This window comes from Urocitellus parryii, chromosome 6 (assembly GCF_045843805.1).
Source record: "Urocitellus parryii isolate mUroPar1 chromosome 6, mUroPar1.hap1, whole genome shotgun sequence".
NCBI lineage: Eukaryota > Metazoa > Chordata > Mammalia > Rodentia > Sciuridae > Urocitellus > Urocitellus parryii.
Genome location: NC_135536.1, coordinates 177,071,127 through 177,089,958, shown reverse-complemented (window position 1 = coordinate 177,089,958; position 18,832 = coordinate 177,071,127). Strand labels below are relative to the sequence as shown.

General features: G+C 37.0%; 1 protein-coding gene across 2 annotated transcripts in view; it reads left to right on the top strand.

Annotated features, from left to right (window-relative positions):
* Trpc4ap (transient receptor potential cation channel subfamily C member 4 associated protein) overlaps positions 1-18,832 on the top strand; it is a 76,977-nt gene that overhangs the window by 30,237 nt on the left and 27,908 nt on the right. For both annotated transcript variants that reach the window (XM_026383239.2, XM_026383238.2), the window contains exons 4-8: positions 1,599-1,656; positions 3,976-4,031; positions 4,589-4,717; positions 10,083-10,290; positions 16,228-16,413. In XM_026383239.2, coding sequence (XP_026239024.1) covers positions 1,599-1,656; positions 3,976-4,031; positions 4,589-4,717; positions 10,083-10,290; positions 16,228-16,413 — 637 coding nt within the window. The remainder of the gene's footprint in view (positions 1-1,598; positions 1,657-3,975; positions 4,032-4,588; positions 4,718-10,082; positions 10,291-16,227; positions 16,414-18,832) is intronic.

Genomic DNA, 18,832 nt, shown 5'->3' with positions numbered 1-18,832 from the left:
TTTTTAATTTCATTGTGACCAGAGAACATAATTTGTACATGATTTTATTCTGAAGAATGTTCTGTGTGTACTTGAGTAGAGGTATTCTGCTGTTGCTGCGTGGAGTATTCTAAAGATGTCTTTTATTCCTAGATGATTTGTGGTGTTCAAATCTTCATTTCTTTACTGCTTTTCTGCCTAGTTGTTTATCCATTATTGAAAACAGAGTATTAAAGTATTGATTTAGTCAGCTTTTTCACTGCTGTGATGAAAGGACCTGACCAGAACAATTTTAGAAGAAGAAAAGTTTATTTGGAGGCTCATGGTTTCAGAGGTCTCAGTCCATAGGCAGCAGATGCCATTCCTCAGGGCTCAAGGTGAGGCTGAATATGGCAGAAGAGTGTGGAGGAGGGAAGTGGTTCACATGATGATCAGGAAGTAGAGAGAGAAACTCCACTCACCAGATACAAATGTATGCCCCAAAGCCACACACCCAATGCTCCACCTCCTCCCCACCTACCTTCAGCTGCCGCTCAGTTAATCCCATCAGGTGATTAACTCACCAATTGGGTTAATGCTCATAACCCAATCATTTCTTCTCTGAACCTTCTTGCATTGTTTCATGTGTGAGCTTTTGGGGGACACCTCCCATCCAGACCATAACAAGTATCCACCTGGCTTTGTTTTGTTTTGTTGTTTGGTACTGGGAATTAAATCCAGGGTTTATTTATTTATTTATTTTTTTTTACCACTTACCCACACCTTCAGCCCTTTTTATTTTTTATTTTGGGATGTGTCTTGCTAAATTGCTTAGGGCCTCACTAAGTTACTGAGGCTGGCCTCAAACTTGCAACCCTCCTGCCTCAGCCTCCAGAGTTGCTGGGATTACAGGTGTGCACCACTACGACTAGCTCCACCTGTAATATCTGAATTGTCTCTCTGTTTTAATTCTGTTAGCTTTTGCTTCTGTACTTTGGGGCTCTACTATTATGTGCGTGTATATTTATAATATTTATATCTTCTTGATGGATTAACCCTTTTATCAGTTATAAATTATTTTTCAACAGAATGGATTTTTAAATACACATTTATTTTAAATTTTAAGCAAAATTGCATGCTCTGTTAAAAGTGTGTAAAATGAAAAATATATGCATATCATCCATAGTCCCTGGTAAAAAATCAGTGCCAATAATTTATGGTATATCTTTTGAGACCTTTTTAATAAACATATACATGAGTGTTCTTTAACTAAAAGAAGAGTCATGGTAATAAAAAAGTTCCGTAGCTTTTCAAATATTAAGCAATATTGAATCCCAGAGATTACCTTAATCTAACTTACTCATTTATAAAAATGAGAAAGGTAAGGCTCAAATAGGGGCACTGACATGCTCAAGTTTACATGGAAAATAAGTGGCTGAACTGGGACTAGAACCCAGGTTTTCTGACTCTGACAATAATGCTTCTTCCACTGAATCTCACCGTCTCCTGGCACAAGATTTTGTAGTACTGTGAGAGCTACTCAGGCCATGAGTTGTGGTAACAAAGATTGTTTTATAGTTTGTGCTTTGAATTAATTTTTAAGATTTTTTATTCCTTTTGTTGTTTTTGTTTTTAAATAGCTTCTTGTAGAAATTCTTATGAGGCCTACAATCTCTATCCGGGGACAGAAACTAAAAAGTAAGTATATTCATTAGGCCCTGTTCCTCATTTCTCAATGTGCCAGTATGATGGCATTTCCTTCAGATTGCTATTCTTTCTCTTCCTGTTAATAGTGAGAACATGCCTTATTAATTCAGCTTCAGTTGCTCTCTCCATCCCCAACTAAGCAACACTCTTCCTTCATTCCACACTGGATAGAAATATAGACCTGGCACTTTCAAAAACAAAACAGAAAGCATGAAAATCAAGGGGCTAAAATAATTGCATTTTTAAATTTTTTTGTACCAGGGATTGAATGCAGGGGCACTTAACCTCTGAGCCACATCTCTGGCCCTTTTTATTTTTTTTTTATTTTGAGGCAGAGTCTCACTAAGTTGCTTAGGGCCTTGCCAAGTTGCTGAGCTGATATATGCATATCATCCATAGTCCCTGGTAAAAAATCAGTGCCAATAATTTATGGTATATCTTTTGAGACCTTTTTAATAAACATATACATGAGTGTTCTTTAACTAAAAGAAGAGTCATGGTAATAAAAAAGTTCCGTAGCTTTTCAAATATTAAGCAATATTGAGTTTGCAATCTTCTTGCCTCAGCCTCCTGAGCCGCTATAAACTTTTTAGTAGTTGTTTGATCCAACTTTATGTGTTTTTTTTTAATTCTTATTTCATGTATATAGCTAACCCAGTGTAAGGAATAACCTGATAATATCACTTTATTTACATTTTTGAAAAATCTATGACCTATTAGATTTTTGTTATAAAGGTCATACATGCTTTTTGTAAATAGTTTAGTCATTACCACAGCACATATGATTGGTAGTGTCTAATTTTTTAAGCTGGGTGGTGTGTATGTGGGTATTTTTCTTTTATTATTTGTGGCTTATACATGTTACAGATCTTCTTTTTAGGTATTCAGTATTTAATTTCAAAAAAGTAAGTGTACTACATTTTAAAAGCCAGAGATGACTTCAACTAACATTTGATGAATGCCCTTCTATAAGCATTCATCAAATGTTTTTTAATTTTTTGAAGAATTTACACTTAACATAAGCCCTCATTTGTGCAGTAGTGGTTAAGAAAATTCCTATTCATCTTTAATGTCTTAGTGTTGTACACTAATTCCTTCATGTTCTCTATCTTGACAGCAAGTAGCATCTTATAAGTACTTGGTGGTGCATTTGTTTATTTTCCTCTTCTTCCCACTAGATTTATGAGGGCTGAAAATTTGTCTCTCCTTTTTTTTTTTGGCTACCACTATCTGTTTTAGAGTAGGTGCTAAATGAATACTTGGTGAATGCATGAATTACAACTCTTTTAAACTGGAAAGCCTAGAAATATTGAGATAGGTTGGTCTGGTGTTCACCCTGCTCAGAAGTAACTAAATAAATAAAGCAAAAAGGCTTAAATGGGTTGAGCGGTAGTGATGAGAGATACAGAGCACCTGCATTGTCTCAAGATCTATGTGGCAACCTATCTAGTCAAGCCAGCTTAGCAGAACTGCTCATTGGAATTGCAGGGAGAATATATGGCAGCATAGGGGAGAATTGAGACAGTTTAAAAAAAAAAAAAAAAGAAGCAATGGCAGACAAAACACTTTTGTTTGTGTGTCAGACTTAATTTTTATGACCCTAAAACCCAGAGATAATAAAACTAAGTTTACTTTTTTGTGCTACTCTCTTGTTCTGCTCACAGAGAAATACTGAGTTCATTGGAATCAGTAGTAGGTCAGAAACGAAAAGCTATTTGCCCAACATAATGAACACCGATAAAAAAATAAACAAAACACTCAGTTGGTGAATCTTTAATAAAAAGTGGTATCCTTGTTTGCTGCTAGCAGAACTTCCAATGGAAATTTATTACAAGCAATTAAGATGCTTATATTTTGGATTCTAGTACTCCTTTTGAAAATGTATCTTGAGGAGAAAATTCAACCCAGGCTTAAAGAGGCTACACACATATATTAAGTTGCTTATTTATATATAGTCTATTTAAATAACAAAACCCTCCTCAAAATTCTGGCTTTTTCTAAACAAGACACGAAGGGAAAATGGCTTCATTGAGTGATGGCACCACAGAAAATGAAATGCAAAAAATGTGGTGCAGTAATAAAATGACTGCCATATCAAACCAGAAAGCAATATACAAATTGGTTTTTAGGTTCTGATGGGTACTGTGAAAATCTTTGATTGATAGATTTTTGATAGACTGGAAGGAGGTATACTGAAAGAAGTAATCATCTTGGAGAAAATTATTACAGTTCTTATATTCAAAAAGCATAATAATGTTATACTGTCCTTTAAGCAAGAAAAATAACCAATTATTGTGCCTTCCCTTTCAGTAAGTGATGAAATGTCCAAGGACTGCCTGAGCATCCTGTATAATACCTGTGTCTGTGTAAGTACCCCTGCCAATGGGGCACCATTTATCTCCCTACCACATCTTCAGTGGTTAACAAGGGAACGTGTGAATGGAGGTGCAGACACAGGACCTGTCTTCAGACATTTGAGAGAATTGGATTTATTTTATGTGTGCCTCAGTACCAGGATCAACAAATAGAAATATTGGGGAGGCAGAATTTTGAAGTAGTTCTTTTAGCTCTGAGTGAAATCGCTCACACTAGTCACCAGTTTCTGTTGCAAATCATGTTTGTTCTCTAAATTTGGGGCTTAGACTTGCCTGGCCAACTGAGGCCACTGCTCCTGCTTTTCTCTCATTCTCAGCTTTAGAGTGGTTTTCCATAGTGTTGTCTGAGGGTCAGAGGCTTTTTGATGCATGGCAGGAGAGTTTGCAGCTGTTCCCCACAGTTAATACACGATGTCCTAGATTTATTGGGGTACCAGTTTTCCAACATGGGATTGCTTTCCAGCACCTGGAAGGAAGGCCGTGCTCTTTATATTTTATGGTCACAACCTATTTACAATCCTGCTTTTTCTTCCCTTTCCCTGTGACAGACGGAAGGAGTTACAAAGCGTTTGGCAGAAAAGAATGATTTTGTGATCTTCCTGTTTACACTGATGACAAGTAAGAAGACATTTTTACAAACAGCAACCCTCATTGAAGATATTTTGGGTGTTAAAAAGGTGAGCTATGTTCTCTAGCAGGTGACTAAACAGATGGGGGAGCATATATCAGATCATCAGATTCTCAAACCTGAATGTGGCAGAGTTCCTTCAAAAGAAATTCTTTCATATTCATAGTGTTAAATTATTTTTGATGTTACTTAGGTATATTCAAGTATAAAACTAGGTTATGCTGCTAATATCAGTGAGCCTTTTATGACTGTGAAACCTATATATAAATTGGAATCACACTAAATAAGAAACTCAAAACTTCAAATTGACTTTGTGAATTTAGTGTGATGGCCAGTGTTTCTTTGCTAAGATAAAATTGCCCCTCAATAATTATCATGGTACATGTTTTTTTTTAGCATATTTATACAGTTATACGCTGTGTGGTAACTCTACTTTAGAACCAGTTCTATGTATTTGAATCTGCTGTGAAACCTTTATTCATTAGCGTATGTTTCCCCTGGTGATAATGTTTGGTTTTTGCTTATTAAGTCCACCTCAATTTTTTTAGATGCCTTCAATGATTGAGGTTGGTTAATTGCTACTAACATAAGACACAAAAATGTAAGCACTGAAATCCTGTGATTTGGTTATAAGGTGGACATTCAGATTATCCATAGTTTGATTGTTTTGTGTTTTTATAATCAGCATCTGAATGCAGTGGATCCTACCTCTCAGCTACTTGGAAGGCTGAGGCAGAAGAATCACAAGTTCTAGGCTATCCTGGACAACTTAGTGAGACCCTAATTCTAAATAAAATACAAAGGTCTGGGGATGTTAGATTGTTTTTGAATTCAATCCTCAGTACCTTAAAAAAATTAAAAATTAATTAAATTTAAAAATTGTGACCCAGATAAAGGCAGTAAATTTAAAATTTCTCATCAAGAAGTCATAGGATACCCCCCACCCCACCCCTAAGACCTTGTTAGAGACTCACTGTTAGAATTTTGGTGTAGTCCTTGTTAGGACTCAAGAGCTTACTTCCCCAGTCCTTATCTGTTCTGAGCTTCTGTAGAGGTTTCTGGTTGGTAGATTTCTGCCCCTTAATTGCTGAGCGGGCTCTTTAAGGTTGCTATTGCAGGGAGTAGGGTACTCACGTGCATCATGGTTACCCAAGCTCTCATTTCTGTCTTTCTGCTATGCTTTTCTGAGGACTTGCTTGTCATTTCCCAGGCAGAAGTAGCACAAGTGACCCATTGTCTCTAGGAACACATTGGAGATGTGTACAGGCCCGAAACAGGCCCTTTGTGCCCTTTGATAAAAAGGCTTTGTTATTTTCCCAGTTATTGTGTGAGAGGGGCCTTCATGGCAGAAACTCCAGACTCTTTGGCAATCTCAGCATAGGAGGCAGTGATGGCTCCTTCATGACTTTTCCCACCTCATCCCTTATGCCCTCTTATTCATTTCTGTGTTGCCAAAAATGGTGATGGATTCTATTATACTTGATGGGTATCTTGGCAAGTTTGCAAGGGGGATAGGCACCAAAAGAAAAGTGGGAAACTCAAAACCACAGACGGGAAGATATAATTGCAATTCATGCAATAAACAAAGGATTGGTATTCAGAATTTATCAAGAATTCTTACAAAAAAGCCTGAAAAAGACAAGTAGCCTAGTTGAAAAATAAACAATGATATGAACAAATATCTCACAGAAGAGGAACAAGTAGGCCATAAATGAGAGAGACAATGATTAACTTCATTGATAAACATGGAAATGCAAATCCTATACTATAATGAGGGACAGAAAGAGGTAATGTTGGTGAAAATGTATATCCGTGGAAACTCTTATCTGCTGCTTTTTTTTTTTACATTAGAAGAATTTATTTATATTTTTTTGTTTTGTTTTATATTTGAACATGCACCTAAAGAAGCTCTATTCAGAGGGCTAAAGCATTAGTATTTTGCTCTGGGTTACTTGTAACCTGTGCCTGAACATACTGTGGGAAAGCTTAGTCTCAGAACAGTGATTCCTAGAGATGAGAGTTCTAGATTGAATTTAGAAGAGTTATGAAATTAGTGGGTTTACCAACTAAATAAAAAAGATCAAAGTGTGCCATGCAAGGGTATTGTCTGAAGATTTTTTTTTCATATTTATGTATTCCCACATGTGTATTTATTAGGATGTGATGGAAAATATAATCTTATTCCTGGTTATTGTCAAAAGAGTTGGGAAACTACTGCCCTAGAAAAACTTATGTTACTTATGTGCACCAAGTAACATATGAGAACATTTGTAGCATCATTATTTCAAAACAGAACCTAAAAGAAAGTCAGTGATCCATGTCTCTTTATACAATGGAATATTATAAAGTATTATAAGTGAATGAACAGTTGCTATAGGCAACAATATAACTGAGTAATGGAAATGATTGATAGAAGCAAGTGGTAGAAGACTATAAATAATATTTGATTTTTATAAAGCTCAAAAATAAAAACAAGGGGTTGGGGTTGTGCCTTAGTGGTAAAGTGCTTGCCTAGCACATGTGAGGCACTGGGTTTGATCCTCAGCACCACAAAAATAAATGAATAAATGAACAAATAAATAAATAAATAAAGGTGTTGTGTCCATCTACAACTAAAATAATAATAAAACATCTGACATAAGCAGAGAGATATAACAGGAAAGGCATATAGAGTATGCCTTTTTAAAATTTCAGAACATATTGTCTGTATCAAATATTAAATAAAAATTGTAAAAAGAAGTAGGGCTTAGGACTGATATAACAGTGTTAGAGGAACTAAAGAGCTGAAAGCCATGGTTTCCAATAATAAGACTAGCTAACATTTGTGTTTAATGACTGGAGAAAGGAGACAAAGGTGGAAGCAGCTGCTTTCAGTGCTCCCTCCACAGCAGATTCCTCTCCTCTTCTATCTCCAGAAATAGAGGGCAGTGGGATTCATGAAAACATTCAGTAATCATTAGCGTGTTTACTGATTTCCTTCACTGCTGTGTCTTATGCATTAGAGCTCTAGGAAAAGGTAAAATATGCCCTTCCCTCAAAGTAATGTCACAATTATTTGGGAAATAGATGCAGAAACAAATAATTACAAGTCTGTGTTATGTGCAGTGCTAGAGAAATTCCTGATCTAGTGGAAGTTTAGTAAATCAATAGGATGAAGGATAGTAGGTATTGTCTGAGGAATACAAGACCCATTTAAAACAAGGAAAGCTCACATAGTATAAACATTTGCAGATTTTTTTTTTTTTTTTGTCAGTACTAGGGGTTGAATGCAGTGACACTCTACCACTGAGCAGCCCTTTTAAAAAAAAAAAAAAATTTGTTGTGAGAAAGGATCTGAACTAAATTGCCTAGACTGGCTTTGCACTTGTGATCCTCCTGCCTCAGCCACCCAAGTAGTTGGGATTTAGCCTGGCAGGTTTTTTTTTTTTTTTTTAATTTAAACATTTACAGTTTAAGAAAGAAAAAAAGAAAAATAATTTAACTAAATATGAAGCATTTAAAAAAATTCAGTACTCATTCATAATAAAAACTAGTATTTTAGTCAACTTTTTGTTAGTATAATGATATACTGGACACAGACTACTTATGAAGAAAAAGAGGCTTATTTAGTTCACAGTTATGGAAATTGAAAGTCCAGAGAGCGTTGCACAGGGTCTGTGGCAAGGGATGCCTCTAAGCGAATTGCCTTAGGGCACAAGTAGCAATGTATGAGGATGTGCAAGGGAGCAAGAAGATTACATTTTGAGGTAGGAAACAGAGACTGGTTGAGACCTTTTATAACAACCCTTTCCCAAGAACTACCAGAGTCCCAGGAGAAATACCTTCTGAAGGCACACTCCCAGTGTAATGAGGACCTCCTAATAGTCCCCACTTCTTAAAGGTTCTACCACCTTCTAATAGGACCATCCTGGAGATCAAGTTCTCAGTATATAAACCTTTGGTGAGGCACAAATCATAATCAAACTGCAGCAACTGTGGCTGGGGTTGAGGCTCAGTGGTAGAGTACTTGCCTAACACATGTGAAGCACTGGGTTCTATTCTCAGCACCACATAAAAATAAATAAAATAAAGGTATTTTGCCCATCTACTACTAAAAACAAAAGCAAAACTGCAGCAGCTAGAGGTAGTAGGCTATCTATTAAAACTTATAAGTAAACATTAATCTTGTAACTTTGAAAATATTTCTATTAAAGTCAAAGAAAAAAATGAGAATAACTGCTTTTTTGTGCTCTATGTAAATGGATATATATACATGTACACAAGGAATACCTGTAGGAATGTTCATTGTAACATCGTATCATAGTGAAAAGTTGTATTTACCTAAATATATAAAAAGGAGAACATTTAAATTGTGGAATAAAGTGAAGAAAAATAGTTGAATCAAAGCTATTTGGATCAGAGTAGATAAACTCAGTGTTGAGTCAAAAGTAAGGTATAATAATCACACTGTGCATGGAGGTCAGTAGCATATAGTTTAATGAAAATATTTATAAAACTAAAAGTGTGGGGCTGGGATTGTCGCTCAGTGGTAGAGCACTTGCCTAGCACATGGCGAGGCCCTGAGTTCGATTCTCAGCACCACATAAAAATAAATAAGTAAATAAAGATATTGTATCCAACTACAACTAAAAAATAAATATTAAAAAAGTAGAAAAGTGTGCTCTGGGAATAACAAACACAAAGTTCAAAGCAATTGTTACTGGGGCTACAGATATAGCTTAGTGGTAGAGCACTTGCCTAGCATGTGTAAGGCCCTGGGTTCAATCCCTAGTTTAAAAAAAAGAAAGAAAAAAATAATTTGAAATGTTATTTCTTAAAAAGGAAAAAATCTAAGCCAGGTATTGTGGCTCAGGTACAGATCCCAGATACTCAGGAGGCTAAGGAAGGAGGATCACAAGTTTGAGATCAGCCTTGGCAACTTAGTGAGACCCTGTCTCAAAAATAAAAATAAATAAAAGGGACTGTGGATATAGCTCAGTGGTGGAATGCTTGCTTAGCATGCATGAGGCCCTGAGTACAATCCCTAGTTTTAAAAAAAAAAAGTTTATAGTAAAAGTAGTGATTTATGATTTATATAATATGAGTGGCAGGACTGGTTTGTTTTTGTTTGTTTGTTTTTTGTTTTTAAATAAGCAAAAATGCTTCACAAGAGCAGAAGTGGAGAATAGGAACTGTGGTACTCAAAAGGATAAATTTAACCCTTGGACCAATCCTAGGAGGTTGGTTTGTCTCATTTTATAGATACCAAGGAAAGATGAGAGATACATAATTTACTTAACTTGCACAACTGCAAATTGTAGAGCTGGAATTTGAGTGGTCACATTATTGAGTCCCATTTTGGAGGGAATGCACAGGGGCACATAACAATAATCTGGCACTGAGCATGGGAATTGTTTTATTTGTATCTTCTATAGGAAATGATCCGACTAGATGAAGTTCCCAACCTGAGTTCATTAGTATCCAATTTTGATCAGCAACAGCTTGCTAATTTCTGCCGGATTCTGGCTGTCACCATTTCAGAGATGGATACAGGGAATGATGACAAGCACACACTTCTTGCCAAAAATGCTCAGCACAAGAAGAGTTTGAGCTTGGGGCCTTCTGCAGCTGAAATCAACCAAGGTAAAGTCTCCAACTTCTCAGAATTTTGAGATTGTAGCTTTGAGACCTTACCTAATTCATCTAGCTCTTTTAGTATCTCTAGAGATTGCTGTGTGAGGGCTGTGATAATCCACTTAAAGTATGGAAATTTACACTTGTCTATGTTTACCTCAAAAAAACCCCACTGTTTATCAAAATTACAAATATTTATACCTTTTGACCTACTAAGCCTCTTCTAAACCTTTATCTTATATATGTATTCAAAGTTATTCATCACAATGTTGTAATAACAAAAGTCTTGCCCAGTGCCGTGGCACTGGCCTGTAATTCCATCAGCTCAGGAGGCTGAGGCAGGAAGATAATGAGTTAAAAGCCAGCCTCAGCAATTTAGCGAGACCGTCTCTAAATAAAATATTAAAAAGGGCTGGGGATGTGGCTAAGTGGTTAGTGTCCCTGGGTTCAATCCCCAGTACCAAAACAATTAAAAATCTAGAAACAACCCAAATGTTCATCAGTAAGAGACTACTTGATTTATGTAATATTTATATGATAGAAAATTGTATAGCTTTAAAAAAGTGAAGATCTCTATGTACTAGCATAGAAAAATCTCTAAAATGTATTAATGATAAGGAAAATGCTTAACAGTATGTATAATATAATACTTTTGTATTAGGCAGGGAGGGAGACTAAGGCTACATATTTATTTGCTTACATATGGTATACATAAAGAAACTAAAAGGATGCATAAGGGGCTGGAGATGTGGCTCAGCGGTAGCGCGCTCGCCTGGCATGCGTGCGGCCCGGGTTCGATCCTCAGCACCACATACCAACAAAGATGTTGTGTCCGCCGAGAACTAAAAAAAAATAAATAAATATTAAAAATTCTCTCTTTCTCTCTCTCTCTCTCTCCCCTCTTTCACTCTCTCTTTAAAAAAAAAAAAAGGATGCATAAGAAACCTGAAGTCGGGCTGGAGATGTGGCTCAGCGGTAGCGCGCTCGCCTGGCATGCGTGCGGCCCGGGTTCGATCCTCAGCACCACATACCAACAAAGATGTTGTGTCTGCCAAGAACTAAAAAATAAATATTAAAAATTCTCTCTCTCTCTCTCTCTCTCTCTTCTCTCACTCTCTCTTTAAAAAAAAAAAAAAAAAAGAAACCTGAAGTGGTTCCCTGCTATGAAGTGGCTGATAATGGTGGACAGTGTCAGCATTGGCAATGGGACTTAGTATATACTTACATATGTTTGATTTAGAACTATGTGGGTATGCTAATTATTATTATTTTTTTAATAAACCACTATTATAACCAATATACCCCACAAATTTCTTTTTAGTAGCAAAATAACTCTATTCTATTGATAATGTATTATTCTGGTCTAAGAAGGTTTTGGGGAAACTGGGTATACATCTGGCTGTAAAATATAGATGATATATTTTTTAACTGTCTTTACAGTTCCTTTGAAAGCATTATGTTAAATGAAATAAGTCAACTCATAAAGTCAAGGGTTGTATGTTTTCTCTCATGTGGAAGCTAAAGAGAAAAATAAAAAATACATGTTGGGGAGGGGGTATCTCAAAAATAGTGGAGACCAGTATAATAGATGAAGGGAACCAGAGGGGAGGGAAGAGGAGAGAGAAAGAGGAGATACTGTCATATTGTGTACCTGTATAAATACGTACCAACAAATTCCACTATTTTGGATAATTATAATATACTAATTGTTTTAAATATTTTTTTAGTTGTTCATGGACCTTTATTTTATTCATTTATTTAAATGTAGTGCTGAGAATAGAACCCAGTGCCTCACACATGTGAGGCAAGTGCTCTACCGCTGAGCCACAACCCCAGCCCTAATGTACTAATTTTTTTTAATATTTATTTTTTAGTTGTAGTTGGACACAATACCATTATTGTTTATGTGGTGCTGAACTCAGATCCTTGAATGTGCTAGGCGAGCACTCTATTGCCTGAGCCACAATTCCAGAACCCTAATGTACTAATTTTTTAAAAAACTTAGCTCTTTGACTGTTAGCAGCTAGAAATTCAGACATCAAATTGTTGATAAACATATCACTTCATAGCATACCCTAATGTTAACATCCCCTCCCAAAAAAGCAAAGGTACAATAATAAAAATGCACCAGAAAACTCTGACCATCCCAAGGTAGCCCTGTGATACTTTGAATACAATACTTTGTTTCTGCATTCCAGGGCTAGCTTTGCAGAGTTAGTAAGTACTAAACAGAAGCCTTCCTTTATAATATTGAATGTGCCCTCTGTTAACTCTGTTAAGGCCCAGATTGTCATAACTGTGCTTTGTGGATTATTAAGGAATAAATTTTACATGTTTCAGTTATGTCATGTAAAAAACATGACTGTGTGGACTCTGCAGACCCCAGATTAGTGTTTCCCTACAGGTTTGCTTTCCCTCCTGTATCTATACAGATGAGGCTTCCCTTGGTCTGTTAAGTGTTTCTTTTATATAACTTTTGGAGAATTCTCATCTTAATAAGTTATAAAATAATACTTTGAAAAATGTAAATTTTATTATGACTGAATTATACCTTAAAACTCATATAAACACACTTACATAGACATAGTTCCTGCTCTCTGGCAAATACTGAGGTAACTGCTTTACCTAGAAGTGATGAGAAAGACCTTAGTGTTGTATAACTTTTAAACTGAACTTCAGTTTTAAATAAACTTCAGTATTAAATACTTTTAAATGCAGGATAGGTGTAATGAGATATTATAGATTGAGGGGCTTAAATAAGTTTATTTTCTCCTAGTTCTGGAAACTAGAAGTCCTAGATCAAGTGCTGTCAAGATTGGTTTCTGGCGAGGCTTTTTTTCTATGGAGGTGGCTTGCAGATGACCACCTTCTCTTTGTATTCTCTCATCTTCTTGTGGCTACAGGAGAAAGAGAAATCAATATCTATCTATCTCTTTCTTTCTCTCTCTCTCTCTCTCTCTCTCTCTCCCCCCCCCCTCCCCCCGGGCAGATCACATTTGAAGGGATGTATTTAGTATGCAAGAATGGGAAAATTTGGTGTTCTGAACAAAGAAACTTACAGTTATTATGTTGGAGCAAAGAGATATAAGAAAAATCCAGTGAGGTATAGATTTTCATATACAACCCAAACTCTTCTTTGTTTATTTTGTTTTTTTTTTTAATCCAAACAGTACAAAAGGAACAGCAGATGTACAGTATAAAATTTGTCTTCTTCCTAAGTAGTTTATGACCAGTCTCCTTCCAGAGATCTCTATATGAGCCAATCATGAGGTTGAGGAGGGAGGGAAAGATTGACTCTTTTTTGGGAGGGATGCGGGTGACCAGAGATTGAACTTAGGGGCACTTGGCCACTGAGCCACATGCGCAGCCCTATTTTGTATTTTATTTAGAGACAAGGTCTCACTGAGTTGCATTTGCTGAGGCTGGCTTTGAACTTGCTACCGTCCTGTCACAGCCTCCCAAGCCACTGAGATTACATACGTGTGCCACTGCGCCCAGCAAGATTGACTCTTGTTTGTACATATGGTAGTATAAAATGTGCACCATTCTCTCTGTTTTGATTTTATCTTGCAAAATACTCCATATGTATAAAATTATGTGATTCCTTCTTTTATATATTTGCCTATATATATTTAGTTATAGTGGACACAATACCTTCATTTCATTTATTTATTTTTATGTGGTTCTGAGGATCAAACTCAGTGCCTCACGCATGCTAGGCAAGTGCTCTACCACTGAGCCACAACCCCAGCCCCTAATATTTTTTTGTTATGGGAATCTTCACATAGATAAAAAGTAGAGAAATACTGTAATGATCCCCATTTACCCATTTCCCAACTTCAGTACTTATCAACTGATAGCCTGTCTTATCTTCAGTCCCATCACTACTTTGTGGGGTTTTTGGTTTTGGTTCTGGTATTGAACTCAGGGCCTCATGTATGCTTAACACATGTTCTACCACTGAGCTACACACCCAGCCCTTTTGGATTAATGTGAAACAAATCCCCGACATCATGTAATTTCACTTGCATGTATTTCAGTGTTTCTATAAGACAGTGTTTTTAGACATGGTCATGCTGTGTTGCCCAGGCTGGTCTAGTTTACTAATTTTTGGTTATGTGATACATTTACATGGTTCATAAAAATCTAAATATAGATTGAAAGACAGGTGTTCACTTTAAAGTTTCTCATTAACTCTTATTCCCAATGACCTCTAATTCCCCCTGTTCAGTTTGATGGACTTTTGGGCTATTTCCTGAGGCTATTTCTTATGGCATCTATTGCTGTTAATTTCTTTTCTCTCCTTCCTGGGAGATTTAATGCATATATAAATAAATATTTAAAGGGGCTGAGTTATAGCTTAGTGGTAGAGTGCTTGCCTAGCATGGGCAAGGCATTGGGTTTGATCCTTACCACCACATTAAAAAAATAAATAAAGTTATTAAAAATATGAAAATAAATAAATATAGACATCAGCCTCATTTTCAAGAAGTTAAATGATGGTACCAGGATTTGAACCCAGTATTCCTGCCATTAAAGTTTATTGTTCCTATACTGATCAGAATTTCTATCTTACGTGAGTGAAATGGAATTGGAAAAACAAAGGAGATGAAATTATTGTTTCTTTCTTTATCCTTAAAAAGAATGCATGTTTCTTGGTTTTTTGGGGTTCTAATCCTGTTGTGATTACTACTAGAAGTATGAGATGTGATCTTTGAGATCTTGAGGAAAAAAGGTCTTTACTTGGGAGTAGCAGTTATTAAGAAGTTTTAAATGAGTGGTGTGTGCTTACAATTGTCACATTAGTTTTAAATTTTAAGTCTGAGATTTTTAAATGTTCTTGAACCTTAGAAAACAAGATTGGATATAAACTGGTCACTAATATCAAAACATTTTGTATGTAAATATTCCATGTGATGCAAATCTATTATCTTTGTGAAAATTCATCACTGTGTTGTCTGTATTCTTTTATTCCTTTTTATTCTATTTAATAGTATTCGAGCTGGTTGTCCTTTGTCTATCTCTATCCCACTAAATAAAACAATCCTTCAATTTCCTATAAAAAAAAAAGAAGAGAATGCTTGTCTTCTTTCTTCCTACTGGTAAATGTTTGTTACAGGAAAGTCAGAAATTACATATATGTAGCTCTGTGTATGTGTGTGTTGGCGGGGGGGGGCGTACTGGAGATTGAATCTGCAGCCTAATAAATGCTAAGGCAAGTGCTCTAGACCACTGAACTACATCTCCAGCTCAAGAGAACTAATTTTAAAAATTTGTTCTTTTTTATTTTTTTAAATATATATATATATTTTTTTTAATTGTAGTTGGTCACAATACCTTTATTTTAATTAATTATTTTTTCGTGGTGCTGAGGATCGAACCCAGGGCCTCGCACATGCTAGGCGAATGCTCTACTGCTGAGCCACAACTCCAGCCCCCAGATTTGTTCTTTTTAGATGTGTATGACAGTAGAGTATATTTTGACATTTATACATGGACCAATATAATTTTTTTTAAATATTTGTTTTAGATGTTGATGGATCTTTTTTTTTATAATTCTTTTTTTTAATTTTAAATTTATTTGTTTATTCCAATTTGTTATAAATGACAGAAGAATGCATTTCAATTCATAGTACACATATAGAGCACAAATTTTCATGTCTCTGACTGTATACAGAGTCACACCATTTGTGTCTTCATACATGTACTTAGGGTAATGATGTTCATCTCATTCCACTACCTTTCCTACCCCCATGCCACCTCACTTCCCCTCCCTCCCCTTTGCCCTATCTAAAGTTCCTCTATTCCTCTCATGCCTTCCCCACCATCCCCATTATGGATCAGCAATCACAGTAAGAATCATTAGTATTATGAAAATTGTTCAGTGCTTTAGAGCCCATTTTGCCAGTGTTTGTTTTGAAAATTTCTTCGTTCTCTCCCTCTCAGCGGCCCTTCTCAGCATCCCTGGCTTTGTCGAGCGGCTCTGCAAACTAGCAACTAGAAAGGTGTCAGAATCAACAGGTACAGCCAGCTTCCTTCAGGAGTTGGAGGAGTGGTACACATGGCTAGACAATGCTTTGGTGCTGGATGCCCTGATGCGAGTGGCCAATGAGGAGTCTGAGCACAATCAAGGTACTTGAGTGGGTCCCCTGTGTGGTGAGCTATTTTTCATGGGCGGGGGGGTTGCTGGAGCATTCTTAACCACCTTTCCAAGAACGATTTGAGATTTGCTAAAAGTACAATTCTCCTTAAGGTGTCCTAGACCATGACTATTAAGACTCTTGATAGCTGGTTACAGCAGCCTTATTGAACTCCTCAGAGTAACTCTGCAAGGAGAAGGGCCTTCTTGCAGAACCTGAGGTGGCTATGTTTAGGGATTAATGGAGGCCAATAACCAGAGCATTCTTAGGAACTCAAGGAATCATTCTTGTCTGATGTTCATCCTACATGTTTCTTTGTCTTCTTTTTTTGCTCTGCCCTGTCTTTTTCTGGTTCCCTTGGTGGGAGTAGGTAGCCTAATGTGGGTATATAGACTCCTAGTCTAAGCCCTATCTTCCTGGTAAAGGACTCTGGCCTATCTTGGGTCAGATGCTTATATCTGAAGCATTTGACTCTGGTCAACAGGATGGAATCAGAGTGTAGGAAGAATCCTTGAGGATTCTTAACTTCCAAACAAGGAATATGGTACCTTCCTGGGATGCAGGCTGCCAACTTTTCATATCCCCTCCAACTCCCAAATTGAAGGAGCTGAGTTCTTTGGGAGTATGGTTTAACTAGCTCTTAGTAAACTCATAGTGTAGAAGCTCTACCCATGTTCTTCAGGCCAATAATACTATGGTTTCAATTGCTCTTGCCCCAGCTCACTTATTTCCAAAGATTTCCCATCAGGAGAGATGGAAGTGGAGAGAGTTAGAGGCCAAGAGGTTTTGCCTAAGGGAAGATGGACTTGGTAAGAACAGAAACTCAGGAGATTTATACCTAAGGGTAATAATTTCAAAAACTATGGAGATTTTAGTACTAAGCAAATAAAAGGAGGTTGGTTGTTCTTAATTAAGAGCAACAAACTAAACAGTAAACCAGCTAGTTCACCATAAAAGCAAGGGAAGAGATCTCTAAGAACTCTCCTAAGGTCAGAACTAATTTCATCCTCAAAAACTATCCCTGCTTGGGGCTGGGGTTGTAGCTCAGTTGTGGAGTACTTGCCTTGCACTTGTGAAGCACTGGTTTGATCCTCAGCACCATATAAAAATAAATAAAATAAAGGTCTTGTATCCCTCTACAACTAAAAAAATTCTTAGGAACAAAACAAACCTATCCCTGCTTGAATTCAACCAAATCAGACTTCGGAGCAATTTATGCCCCTGGGCATTATCAAAAATAGTATTCAGCCAGCATTTTGTGGAGCCTAACTCTGGGTGTGATACTGGAACAGGCAGAAAGCTTAACAGAGATTGGAGAAAGAGCCAGTCAGAGAGAACCATCCCAGGGAGACTGTATGCATGCCCTGTCTGAAGTATAACAGTAAAGTCTTCACTAGTCTATTGGAGAAATGGACTTTACTGAAATAGTCTGGCCCTAAAGGGGAACCATCTCCAGAGTGCGGGGTGCCAATTGCCAGGTTTCTCTTCGAGACTAAAAGGCTCAGGGGTTACTCCAGTTGAACTGGGCTAACTGGGCTGCGCAAAAATAACCACATAAGAGACACAAATACCTTTTTCTTTGGGGTCACTGTGATGGCTCCTCTGACCTTAAGGGTCCATAGGAAGAGAGAGAGAGAGAGCACGCATGGGCCGACCCCTTTTATTGAGGAGAAGCTATTCAAATGAGGTAAGGGGTCAGGTTTCAGGGGGCTGACAGCTAGATAGGACACACACAAGGCACTTCCATGGATCATTCTATCCTAAGCAGGGCAAGGGGTTATATTACAAAGGAACAGGTAAGCGTAGCTCCACCCATGGGGCTGTAGCAAGACATGCCCGGGCACGAAGATAGTCACTTGAACTCTAGAAGAGCAGGGCAGTCTAGCAGCATGGGTGCCTGACACCACATCACCCAGCAGAGGAGTTAACTCAGTTACGTGCGAGGTTGGTCTCCCATACTACAATATATTACCTATATGTTAGTTTTTAATAAAAATTATGATAATACAAAGAAACAGGAAAATGTAACCCATATACAACCAAAAGTAAGCAATGGAGATTACCTATGAAGGCCCAGATAAGAGATTTAACAAGGACTACAAAGCAGCCATTAGAAATACAATCTAAGAGGCTGGGGTTGTGGCTCAACGATAGTGCGCTCACCTCGCACATGCAAGACCCTGGGTTCAATCCTCAGCACCACATAAAAATAAAAAAATAAATAAACAAGTGAAATAAAGGTGTTGTGTCCAACTACAACTAAAAAAAGAAAAAGAAATATGATCTAAGGGCTATGGCTATGGCTCAGTGGTGGAGCGCTTGCTTAGCATGTGTGAGGCACTTGGTTCGATCCTTAGTACCACGTAAATAAATAAATAAATTAAGTAAAGGTATTGTGTTCATCTACAATT